At 42.0% G+C, this 12881-nt stretch overlaps 1 protein-coding gene across 1 annotated transcript in view; it reads left to right on the plus strand.

Annotated features, from left to right (window-relative positions):
* Window positions 1–4000: 4000 nt before the first annotated feature.
* fnbp1b (formin binding protein 1b) overlaps window positions 4001–12881 on the plus strand; it is a 170024-nt gene continuing 161143 nt past the window's right edge. The window contains exon 1 of the mRNA XM_072914153.1: window positions 4001–4268. Within this exon, the coding sequence (XP_072770254.1) occupies window positions 4245–4268 (24 nt within the window). The 5' untranslated portion in view covers window positions 4001–4244. The remainder of the gene's footprint in view (window positions 4269–12881) is intronic.

Consider the following 12881-nt stretch of genomic DNA (forward strand, 5'->3'; position numbering starts at 1 on the left):
TATTGGATTTATGATGAATGATTGCTATTTCGCGGAAATTAGTTTTCCCTGGTCCAATTCATTGCAATACTAATGTGTACGAGATGAGGCAATTCCTGAAGGAATTGCATGTGAATGCTGAAGTTGAACTGAAATCCTGGAATTTTTTTTAGAATTGTTGAAGTAGAGCACACAATTCCCAAACAGGTGGAATATTTTGAAGTTGGAACAGTTTGAATCAGATGAAAAATGTGGGAGTTGTGGAACTTTGAAAAATATCCCATTGATTTCAATGGGATTTTCCAAAATATTTAGGAAATTTCGGGAAAAGCGGGATTTTTTTTTTTTTAAATGGTAAAGAAAACAACTTGAATGGTCTGAATGAGTTGAAATGGTCGGTGTTGGAATTTTTCAAGTCGGTGTAGAAATGTTGAAGTAGTAACATGTTGAATTGAGAAATGGTAACACGGAAGTTCTGGAATTTCGGGAAAACCGGGGGAAAAAAAATTAGAGGAATGTTTTGACGGTGGAGCGGTTGAAGTGGGTTGAAAAATGTGGGAGGAGTAGTCGCCAGAAAAAAGAGTGGAAAATGGGGCTTAGAAAAATTCTGGAAATTCCTGGAATTTTTTGGAACTTGGCAAAAGAGTAGTTTGAATTTCCAGGATGGTGGAATGGTTTGAATAGGTTGAAACATGTGGAAATGGTGGAAGTTTGAAAAATGGCCAATTCATTATGAATGGGAAAAATGTCCTGGAAAATTCTGGGAAATCTGGTAATTTTTGGAATTTGTCAAGGGAAAGCCCGCGATTCCCGTATAGGCTGAACAGTTTGAAGTTTGAATCGGGAGAAAAATGTGGAAGGTAGAACGCGCCAAAATCTGTAGAATAATAATAATAATAATAATGCAGCTGAGATAGGCTCCAGCACACCCGTGACTCCGAACAGGACAAGCGGTAGAAAATGGATGGATGGATGGAAGTTTAAATATATGAATTTTGGTGTAGAAAACCATATTGTGTGAATGCTCTGGAGCATTCACACAATATATTCAACAAAACATTTGCTTTAGGACAGGGGTCTCAAACACGCGGTCCAATTGCGGCCCGCGAGACGTTATTTTGGGTCCCGCACCTTAATATGAAAATGTAATGTTAGTACCGCCCGCGAGTTTTATATGAATGCCGCTTGACAGCGTCATACTTGTAAACCCTCCCAATTTTTCCGGGAGACTCCCGAATTTCAGTGCCCCTCCCGGAAATCTCCAGGGGCAACCATTCTCCCGAAATTCTCCCGATTTTCACCCAGACAACAATATTAAGGGCGTGCCGTGACGGGACTGCCTTTAGCGCCCTCTACAGCCTGTACAAACAGCGTGCCAGCCCAGTCACATGTTGTATTTGGCTTCTGCAAGACACACTTGATCAACAGCCATACAGGTCACACTGAGGGTGGCCATATAAACAACTTTAAAGGCCTACTGAAATGCGATTTTCTTATTTAAACGGGGATAGCAGGTCCATTCTATGTGTCATACTTGATCATTTCGCGATATTGCCATATTTTTGCTGAAAGGATTTAGTAGAGAACATCGACGATAAAGTTCGTGACTTTTGGTCGCTGATAAAAAAGCCTTGCCTGTACCGGAAGTAGCAGACGAGCAGCGTGACGTCACAGGTTGTGGAGCTCCTCACATCCGCACATTGTTTACAATCACGGCCACCAGCGGCGAGAGCGATTCGGACCGAGAAAGCGACGATTTCTCCATTAATTTGAGCGAGGATGAAAGATTCGTGGATGAGGAAAGTGAGAGTGAAGGACTAGAGGGCAGTGGGAGCGATTCAGATAGGGAAGATGCTGTGAGAGGCGGGTGGGACCTGATATTCAGCTGGGAATGACTAAAACAGTAAATAAACACAAGACATATATATAATCTATTAGCCACAACACAACCAGGCTTATACTTAATATGCCACAAATTAATACCGCATAACAAACACCTCCCCCCTCCCGTCCATATAACCCGCCAATACAACTCAAACACCTGCACAACACACTCAATCCCACAGCCCAAAGTACCGTTCACCTCCCCAAAGTTCATACAGCACATATATTTCCCCAAAGTCCCCAAAGTTACATACGTGACATGCACATAGCGGCACGCACGTACGGGCAAGCGATCAAATGTTTGGAAGCCGCAGCTGCATGCGTACTCACGGTACCGCGTCTGCGTATCCAACTCAAAGTCCTCCTGGTAAGAGTCTCTGTTGTCCCAGTTCTCCACAGGCCAATGGTAAAGCTTGACTGTCATCTTCCGGTAATGTAAACAATGAAACACCGGCTGTGTTTGTGTTGCTGCAATCGGCCGCAATACACCGCTTCCCACCTACAGCTTTCTTCTTTGCTATCTCCATTGTTCATTGAACAAATTGCACAAGATTCACCAACACAGATGTCCAGAATACCGTGGAATTTTGCGATGAAAACAGACGACTTAATAGCTGGCCACCATGCTGTACCAAAATGTCCTCCACAATCTGTGACGTCACGCGCTGACGTCTTCATACCGAGACGTTTTCAGCTGGATATTTCGCGCGAAATTTAAAATTGCACTTTAGTAAGCTAACCCAACCGTCATTGCATGTCTTTGGAGGTGGGAGGAAGCCGGAGTACCCGGAGGGAACCCACGCAGTCACGGGGAGGACATGCAAACTCCACACAGAAAGATCCCGAGCCCGGGATTGAACCCAAGACTACTCAGGACCTTCGTATTGTGAGGCAGACGCACTAACCCCTCATACACCGTGCTGCCCCAGGCAGAACATGTCTTACCTTATACACACACCATATTTGCCAACCCTCCCGAAATTTCCGGGAGACTCCCGAAATTCGGCGCCTCTCCCGAAAACCTCCCGGGACAAATATTCTCCCGAAAATCTCCTGATTTTCAGCCGGAGCTGGAGGGGGACCTGAGTGAGGACAGCCTTTTTTCATCATTGATATATAAACTATCAGACTGTGTGGTCGGTAGTAGTGGGTTTCAGTAGGCCTTTAACACTGTTACAAATATGCGCCACACTGTGAACCCACACCAAACAAGAATGACAAACACATTTCGGGAGAACATCTGCACCGTAACACAACAGAACAAATACCCAGAACACCTTGCAGCCCTAGCTCTTCTCCCCCCCACCAAACCCCGCCCCGCCCCGAGTTAGGGCTGCAAGGTGTTCTGGGTATTTGTTCTGTTGTGTTTATGTTGTGTTACGGTGCGGATGTTCTCCCGAAATGTGTTTGTCATTCTTGTTTGGTGTGGGTTCACAGTGTGGCGGATACTTGTAACAGTGATTAAGTTGTTTATACGGCCACTCTCAGTGGGTGAAAATCGGGAGAAATTCTGGAGAATGGTTGCCCCGGGAGATTGTCGGGAGGGGCACTGAAATTCGGGAGTTTCCCGGAAAAATCGGGAGGGTTGGCAAGTATGTTGCTAGGGCGGGAAAGCCATTCAAAGAAGGTGAATTCATTAAAAAGTGCATGTTAGATTTTTTTTTAAGAAATCTTTTCTTGCGGCCCAGCCTCACCCAGTTTCTGCATCCAGTGGCCCCCAGGTAAATTGAGTTTGAGACCCCTGCTTTAGGAGGTTTTTCGGATCATTTCTGGCCATGTCGGCCGCCCTCCGTATCGATTCTAGAATATCGATATTTGGATCGTAAATTCACAAGAAAACGTGCGTTATTTGCCGAGCCTTCACCTCCACCATCATCATCATCACCTCTAGTTCAACCCCCCCCACCCCCCAAACCCCACATGACGTCACAGGCGTGACGTCATGCCGGTACCGTTAGTCACTATATCGGATGAAAAGGGTGTAAAGTGGACTGAAAGGTTAGTATTACAATCTCAAAAATATTGAAATACTTATAGAGATTTATTTGCCGAGCCTTCACCACCATCATCATCATCACCCCCCCGCCTCGTGGATCGTGAACGCGCGCACGAGCAGCTGTCATTGAGTGGCGGCGGGGGCGCGCGCGCACACCGCATCGAGAGGGAGGCTCTGCCGCGCGAGGATATTAACTCTGCAACATCTTGGCCATCTTGTAGCAGACAAGATGAGACACTGACACCAAAAACGACATAAAAGACGGGAATCTTTGTTGTTGTTGTGGTGGTTTTTTGGACTGGCGAGCACCGACAAGACAACAACATTAAGCCGTTATTGTGTGTGAGCGAGTCGTGGATTATTCCGGGGACATCGTCCTGAAACCATGAGCTGGGGCTCAGAGCTGTGGGTGAGTCATCTATAATTATGATAATAATAATAATTATGGTGTGTAATGGTGGTGAATTATCTCGAAAAAAGAAAAAAAAAACGACACGCAGCACAAGCTAGCCTGAGGAGCACTTAAGCTAATTTGTAGCATAGCAAGCTAACGCTTTCATCGTCTTTTATGTTTGATGTCATCATCTTGTGGCAACCGTCGTTTATTTCTTTTTATTTAAAAAATTTTTTTTTGTCGTCTTCCACATCAAAATGAGCATGCATTTTAGCCGAGCGCCGTAGGAGGCACACACCCCCTCCAAATGTATCAACAACAATCGTGTCACCTTTGTAGATGGTGCGGTTTTTATTTTATTTATTTTGGCACGCATGTAGCAAAAATTTTGATTTTAATTTTCCTAAATTTACTCTCCTGAAGGAATCAATAAAGTACTATCTATATATATATTTAAAACAGGTGCAGGACTTCGCCGGAAGTGCGGACAAAACCACGTCGTTGCACGCCCGTCAAGTGGTTGATGGTTACCGGATGTCATGTAAATCAGTGTTTTTCAACCTTTTTTTTTTCTACACAACTAGCAGATATCATTGAAAAATTAAACTCAGTAGCCTATATTGATAATAAAAAGTCGTTCTCGCAATTGTTGGATATGACTTTAAACCATACTTGCCAACCTTGAGACCTCCGATTTCGGGAGGTGGTGGGGGTGTGGTCGGGGGTGGGGCGGGGCGTGGTTAAGAAGGGAGGAGTATATTGACAGCTATATATATATATATATATATATATATATATATATATATATATATATATATATATATATATCCTGAAAATATGCAAACAAAACTGTGTTTAGATAATTGATACTTCAAACTTGCATAAAAAAAATTCTTAAGGAATATAACATAACTTGGCTTCTGAGAGCTTCAAAATGTAATGAATAAAATACTAAAGTTGTTGATAAACAAGCAATTATTTTAATAATTAAATATGGTAATTTTAAATTAATTATTATGATCATTTAAAATTAATTATTTCAAATATGTTTATTTTAATGTATAGATCTATGGCTGGATGTAATAAGGAGTCAGAAAAAAATACAAATAAAAATACAATTCATTTTGATGTTTTTAGCAAAATATAGTAAAAATTTATTTAGTTTTTTTTTAAATTTAAATTAATAAATATATTTATTTTTAGGTAAGATAAACATAATAATACAATTTATCCCTAGTCTGGATGATTTAGTTCTTGTCACCCTGGTGTCCTCCCGTAGGGAAAAAAGGCTGTCCTCACTCAGGTCTGCATGGAGCTGGAGGGGGCGTGGCCTCCAGCTCCGGCTGAAAATCGGGAGATTTTCGGGAGAATATTTGTCCCGGGAGGTTTTCGGGAGAGGCGCTGAATTTCGGGAGTCTCCCGGAAAATTCTGGAGGGTTGGCAAGTATGCTTTAAACCATACTTGCCAACCTTGAGACCTCCGATTTCGGGAGGTGGGGGTGGGGCTGGGGTCGGGGTGGGGCGGGGGGCGTGGTTCAGGGCGGGGGCGTTGTTAAGAGGGGAGGAGTATATTTACAGCTAGAATTCCCAAGTCAAGTATTTCATATATATATATATATATATATATATATATATATATATATATATATAAGAAATACTTGACTTTCAGTGAATTCTAGCTATATATATATATTTATTTTATTATATATATATGTATATATATATATATATATATGTGTGTATATGTATAAATAAGAGAAATACTTGAATTTCAGTGTTCATTTATTTACACATATACACACACATAACACTCATCTACTCACTGTTGAGTTAAGGGTTGAATTGTCCATCCTTGTTCTATTCTCTGTCACTATTTTTCTAACCATGCTGAACACCCTCTCTGATGATGCATTGCTGTGTGGCACGCACAAAAGTGCTTTCATCAAATGCACTAGAGTCTGGAATCTTCCATCCCTCCCTAGCATGGCCCAAAACTGGTCAATCTTTGCTTCCTGAGGAAGATCTTCACTGCCAAGCACTTGGTAGTCCACTACTTCTTCCCGGAGGCTATCCAGGTCCAATCGCAGCTGCGGCTTGGAACTTACAAGCGTATTTCTTCATCGTACTCGTCGTCGGCGTCGCCATGACTGTATCTTCCTCGTTCTTCTGCTTCGTCTCCTTGTTGTGTGCGCAGTTGTGCACTGCACTCTCTAAAAGCCGTAGATGTTATTGTCACATATGCATGTACAGTAGATGGCAGTATTGTCCTGTCACAACATTGCTGTTAACGGCAGACAAACTGCTTACAGTAGACGAAAACGTGACTGCTGTTGTTGTGTGTTGTTACTGCGCTGGGAGGACGTTAATGAAACTGCCTAACAATAAACCCACATAAGAAACCAAGAACTCGCCCTCGATCATTCTACAGTTATAACGTGATTGGGCAGGCACACTGTTTATATTGTGGGAAAGCGGACGTGAAAACAGGTCAGGTCCGCATGGAGCTGGAGGTGGCGTGGCTTCCAGCTCGGCCTGAATTTCGGGAGATTTTCGGGAGAAAATTTGTCCCGGGAGGTTTTCGGGAGAGGCGCTGAATTTCGGGAGTCTCCCGGAAAATCTGGGAGGGTTGGCAAGTATGCTTTAAACCAGGCCTGGGCAATTATTTTGACTCGGACGGCCACATTTAGAGAAAGAAATTTGTCTGGGGGCCGGTATATCTATTTTTAGGAACACTAATACAAAACCTCACAATAATGTCTGATTGAATGCTAAAAACGTTATGACAGACCGCCTTAAAAAACGTAATGGAATTGTACATTTTTCTATGAATGATAAAACACTTGAGTATTGATAAAATATGAATGTCACACTCCCTTTCGATCGACATATTTTAAAATCAAGTGAAACGCAACAAAAATGCAAAAAACAGTGAAATATGAACGCGAAGGGTACAAAATAAACCCACCTACAATCTGTTACATATCTGATATATCACTAAGCTTTAGAACTTTGTTGTGAAAAATCTCCTTCCGCGTCTGTGGAAACGCTTCTCGCCCACACTGCTTGGTGCCTCGTCTGAGCTGCTGTGACGTAGATTACCATGGTAACTAATTAGATGACCATAGTAACTAATTAGATTACCATAGTAACTGGTATATCAGGCATAAAGGGCAGATTCCAACCATTGAAATACTTTGTATAGTTCAAGACTTACGGTCATTAGAAAACATGACTGCACATCATAATGGCAGCTACACTTTCCATCTTAAAGATCTAAAAAAAAGTATTTGGGAATGTCCGGCGGGCCAGATTGAAAAGCTTAACGGGCCGCATGTGGCCCCCGGGCCTTCATTTGCTTTAAACCATAACCAAGCATGCATCACTATAGCGCTTGTCTCAAAGTAGGTGTACTGTCACGACCGTGACTTATTTCGAGTTTTTGGCCGTTTTCCTGTGTGTAATGTTTTAGGTCTTGCCTTGCGCTCCTATTTTGGTGTTTTTTCCTCTTTTGTTGGTATTTTCCTGTAGCAGTTTCATGCATACTTGCCAACCCTCCCGATTTTCCCGGGAGACTCCCGAATTTCAGTGCCTCTCCCGGGGCAACCATTCTCCCGAATTAATCCAGATTTCCAACCGGACAACAATATTGGGGACGTGCCTTAAAGGCACTGCCTTTAGCGTCCTCTCTCACCTGAAAAGGAGACTATTATATATGTCTCGTTATCCGTAGGTTTATCTATAACCGGAGGTCTCAAGGTCGGCAAGTATGGTTTCATGTCTTCCTTGAACGCTGTTCCCCGCACCTGCTTTGTTTTCGCAATCAAGACTATTTGAAGTTGTGCGGACCCTATCCTTCTGTGATTGTCATGCACAGTAAGTCTTTGCTGTCGTCCAGCATTCTGTTTTTGTTTACTTTGCAGCCAGTTCAGTTTTAGGTTCGTTTTGCATAGCCATCCCTAAGCTTCTATACATTTTCTTAGCGGCACTCGCCTTTTATTTATTTTTGGTGTAAGTGTTAGATACCTTTTTACCTGCACTCCGCCTCCCGCATATTGTGATCACGACAAACCATGTTCCCGACATCTACAAAGCAATTGGCTACCTGCTGCCACCTACTGATATGGAAGAGTAGTACACGGTTACTCTGCCGAGCTCTAGACAGCACAGACACTCAACAATAACACATTTGCGGATTATAATTACTGGTTTGCAAAAAATACTTTTAATCCAATTAGGTGAAATTACATAATCTCCCATGGCACACCAGACTGTATCCCACACAGTGGTTGAAAAACACTGGTGTAAATATGCTTCACCACATGTGCGAAAGTCGCTATTGTGGTGCTGAATCACAGTAAAATGGCATACCTTGCTCACAAGTGAACCGGTGAGCCTTGGGTAAAGTTTAAAAAAGTTAATGTAGGTGTGCATTTGACCCACCCCCTTGTTACATTCACTGGAAGGTGAGGGGAGCAATGAGCAGCAGTTGTGGCCACGCTCGGGATTCATTGTGGTGATTTAACCCCCAATTCCAACCCTTGATGCTGAGTGCCAAGCAGGGAGGTAATGGGTCCCATTTTTATAGTCTTTGGTATGACTCGGCCGGGGTTGGAACTCATGACCTACCGATCTCAGAGCGGACACTCTAACCTCTCGGCCACTGAGCAGGGTACAAACAAGACATATGGAGAGCTGAACAAAAAAAAGTTGAACCTCAATTACTTTTTGAGTACCGTATTTTCCGGACCATAGGGCACACCACATTATAAGGCGCATTGACGATGAGCGGGTCTTGTCCAGTCTATTTTCATACAAGAGACGCACCACATTGAAAACACTTCCTTGTGGTCTACATAACATGTAATGGTGGTTCTTTGGTCAAAATGTTGCATAGATGATGTTTTACAGATCATCTTCAAGCCGCTTTCTGACAGTCGTTTCAAGAACGCCGTTTTGTGGGCGGTCTTATTATATATATCTCCCCGTCATCTTTGTTGTAGCGGTGTAGCGTGCAAGGACGGGAGTGGAAGAAGTGTCAAAAGATGGCGCTAACTGTTTTAATGACATTTAGACTTTACTTCAATCGTAAATATACGTACTCGGTCTGGGCGATATGGCTGATATTTGTGTTCTATATCGGTCGATATTGATAATTATTGATATTTTTTAGGACCTATCGAAAATAAGGACCAGGGCAATAATATATGAAGTGTCAACATTTTTATTTCAAATGTAACGTTCCTCTGATTGTAATCCCTTCCGCTATCAAGGCAGAAAGGAAAGGAAATGTCAAACAATGTAAACAAAATTGTAAAATCACATTGAACACTTAATAATAAGCTCTTAAAACAAAGGTGCAAAAATAAGAAATATGTAACAAATGTTTAATAAAGTGTAAGAAAATAGTGTGAAAATGTAAACATGGAGAAACCTGAGAAGAACTATTTTCTGCAGGTTTAGTGCCAGGAAGTTAAAGCTGTGCTCTAAAGGGTGAGCTTAGGTGGCTTGGTATTACCGGTCTTGCATCATTTACAGCAGTGTTTTTCAACCCTTTTTGAGGCAAGGCACGTTTTTTTAAATAAAAAAATCCAGAGGCACACCACCAGCAGAAAACGTTAAAAAATGAAACTCCACCAGGTCGTCGTGCCTTATTTTGAGTTTGTTGGTGTTTTCCTGTGTAGTGCGTTAGTTTTTGTCTTGCGCTGTTATTTTGGTGGCCTTTCCTGTTTAGTTGGTGTTTTCCTGTACCAGTTTCATGTCTTCCTTTGAGCGCTATTCCCCGCACCTGCCTTGTGTTAGCAAGCAAGGTTATTTAAGTTGCTGCTATCCTTCTTTGTGTGGACATTGTTGATTGTCATGTCATGTACGGATGTACTTTGTGGACGCCGTAAGTTTTTGCTGTCGTCCAGCATTCTGTTTGTTTACTTCGTAGCCAGTTCAGTTTTACTTTTGTTTTGCATAGCCATCCCTATGCTTGATTTCCTTTTGTTAATTTTTGGTTTAAGCATTACATACCTTTTTACCTGCACGATGCCTCCCGCTGTGGTCTGCATATTGGGATCACAACAAACCATCCTCGTCTCACACGACACATTCTGACTTTTACAAAGCAATTAACTACCTGCTGCCACCTACTGACATGGAGTATTACATGGTTACCCTGCTGAGTTTTACACAACACAGACACTAAGCAACGGCACATTATTTGCAGATTATAATTATTGATTTGCAAAAAATATTTTTTGGACCAATTAGGTGAAGTTGCATAATTTCCCACGGCACACCAGACAATATCTCACGGCACAGTGGTTGAAAAACACTGATTTACACACTATGTTGGTCTGACTACGGTCCATTTGGAAAAAAAACTAAAAACTTCCTCTGTCAAAATGACTTTTCCTCTTTTATCCATAATGTCTTTATTTTTACTTTCTCATCTCAGTCCATGCAAAGAATCAACTGCAAGACAACAAGACGGCGCAACCGAACATGATAGTTGATACTGTTACCTGATTGGCTGTTAGCGTGTCACTACAACTGATCAGTGATCACTTCCTGCGTTGGTATTACCGGACCATGGACCAGAGAGCGAGTGCCTTTGTTCATGCAACCATACTTGCCAACCCTCCCGAATTTTCCGGGAGACTCCCGAAATTCAGCGCTTCACCCGAAAACCTCCAGGGACAAATATTCTCCCGAAAATCTCCCGATTTTCAGCCGGAGCTGGAGGCCACGCCCCCTCCAGCTCCATGCGAACCTGAGTGAGGACAGCCTTTTTTCACGACGGGAGGACAACAGGGTGACAAGAACTAAATCATCCAGACTAGAGATAAATTGTATTATTATGTTTATCTTACCTAAAAATAAATAAATAAATACATTTTTACTATATTTTGCTAAAAACATCAAAATTAATTGTATTTTTATTTGTATTTTTTCTGACTCCTTATTACATCCAGCCATAGAATTATACATTCAAATAAACATATTTGAAATAATTAATTTTAAATGATAATAATAATTCATTTAAAATGACCATATTTCATTATTAAAATAATTGCTTGTTTATCAACAACTTTAGCATTTTATTCATTACATTTTGAAGCTCTCAGAAGCCAAGTTATGTTATATTCATGTTATATTTATGCAAGTTTGAAGTATCAATTATCTAAACACAGTTTTGTTTGCATATTTTCAGGATGTAGATAATATATATGTATATATATATATATATATGTATGTATGTGTATATGTATGTATCAAATACTTGACTTGGTGAATTCTAGCTGTCAATATACTCCTACCCTTTTAACCACGCCCCCAACCACACCTCGCCCCACCCCCGACCACGCCCCCCTCCCCCCACCTCCCGAAATCGGAGGTCTCAAGGTTGGCAAGTATGCATGCAACCAACCTCGCCTCGCAACTCCGGCTTGTTCCGACGAAGAAGAAGAATTTTTTTTAAAAAGATCAATCAAGCAAAAAAGCTGGCACCATAGGCCCATTTTTGCAACATCATTATTAAAAGTCATGATACTTTCCTGTTTACAGAAACTCTACTAGCCTGAATAAGGTGTTTACATGCTGACAGTACTTAGGACCACCAATGACATTCCAGGGTTTCTGCACTTTAAAAGGCAACCAAAGCAGATGACTCGAATAAATTCCAGTGTTGTTTAGTCACACTCGAAGCCACTTGGCTTCCTTTTCAAGGTGATAATTGCCGCTTTGGCAGCGAGCGTCATTTAGTCATCTTCCGACACTTGAGTCACGCATTCGGGTCAACGTGCTCAATAGTCTCTCTCGGAGACAATGAAGCCGCGTTAATGACAAGATAACAAACTGCTGTGAAATGTGGAATTCCAGTTGTGGAAAAAAGCGCCGGTGGAGATGTTTTTGTGGGGTTGTCTGTTGCTGGCAGGATTGGTTGTTTGTGTGTCATGTGTTTACAAGTCAGTACATGGAGCTGTCATCTGAACCAGCAGGAAGGCCCCTCTGCATTTTTCCAGCCCCTTATATCGCATATACTCCCCCTCCCTTGGGCTAAAGCAACAACCTTGGGGTGTCATAAATGTCTCATATATATATATATATATATCAATCACAGACACTGGATCAAAGCTAAACTACAGTTAGTTTGTTTACATAGGGAAAACAAACTTGTTAAATCACATCAAAATCATCTTATTAAGATCTTTTATTACATTATGTCAACTCGATTGTCCAAAATTGTTTTCAGCACAAGTCATCCTCTCAGTAAATTATGAATTAATGGGGATCAGGCAGTTCCTTGTGGTCCGTTTCAGCTACAAGTACCAATATGTAAAGAATACATGTCTGTGTTTACCTCACGGCAACAACTTAAACACATCAGATTTAGCGCGAGCCTGTTAGCATAGGCATTTGGTTCACTCGGGTTGAGACGAATAACTACGCTAAAGGCGCGTCACTAGCCACGTGTACATGGACAAAATGTATTTAATCTGATCATCCCATCCATCCATCCATCCATCCATTTTCTACCGCTTATTCCCTTTGGGGTCGCGGGGGGCGCTGGAGCCTATCTCAGCTACAATCGGGCGGAAGGCGGGGTACATCCTGGACAAGTCGCCACCTCATCGCAGGGCC

Source organism: Nerophis lumbriciformis, linkage group LG11 (assembly GCF_033978685.3).
Source record: "Nerophis lumbriciformis linkage group LG11, RoL_Nlum_v2.1, whole genome shotgun sequence".
Lineage (NCBI taxonomy): Eukaryota > Metazoa > Chordata > Actinopteri > Syngnathiformes > Syngnathidae > Nerophis > Nerophis lumbriciformis.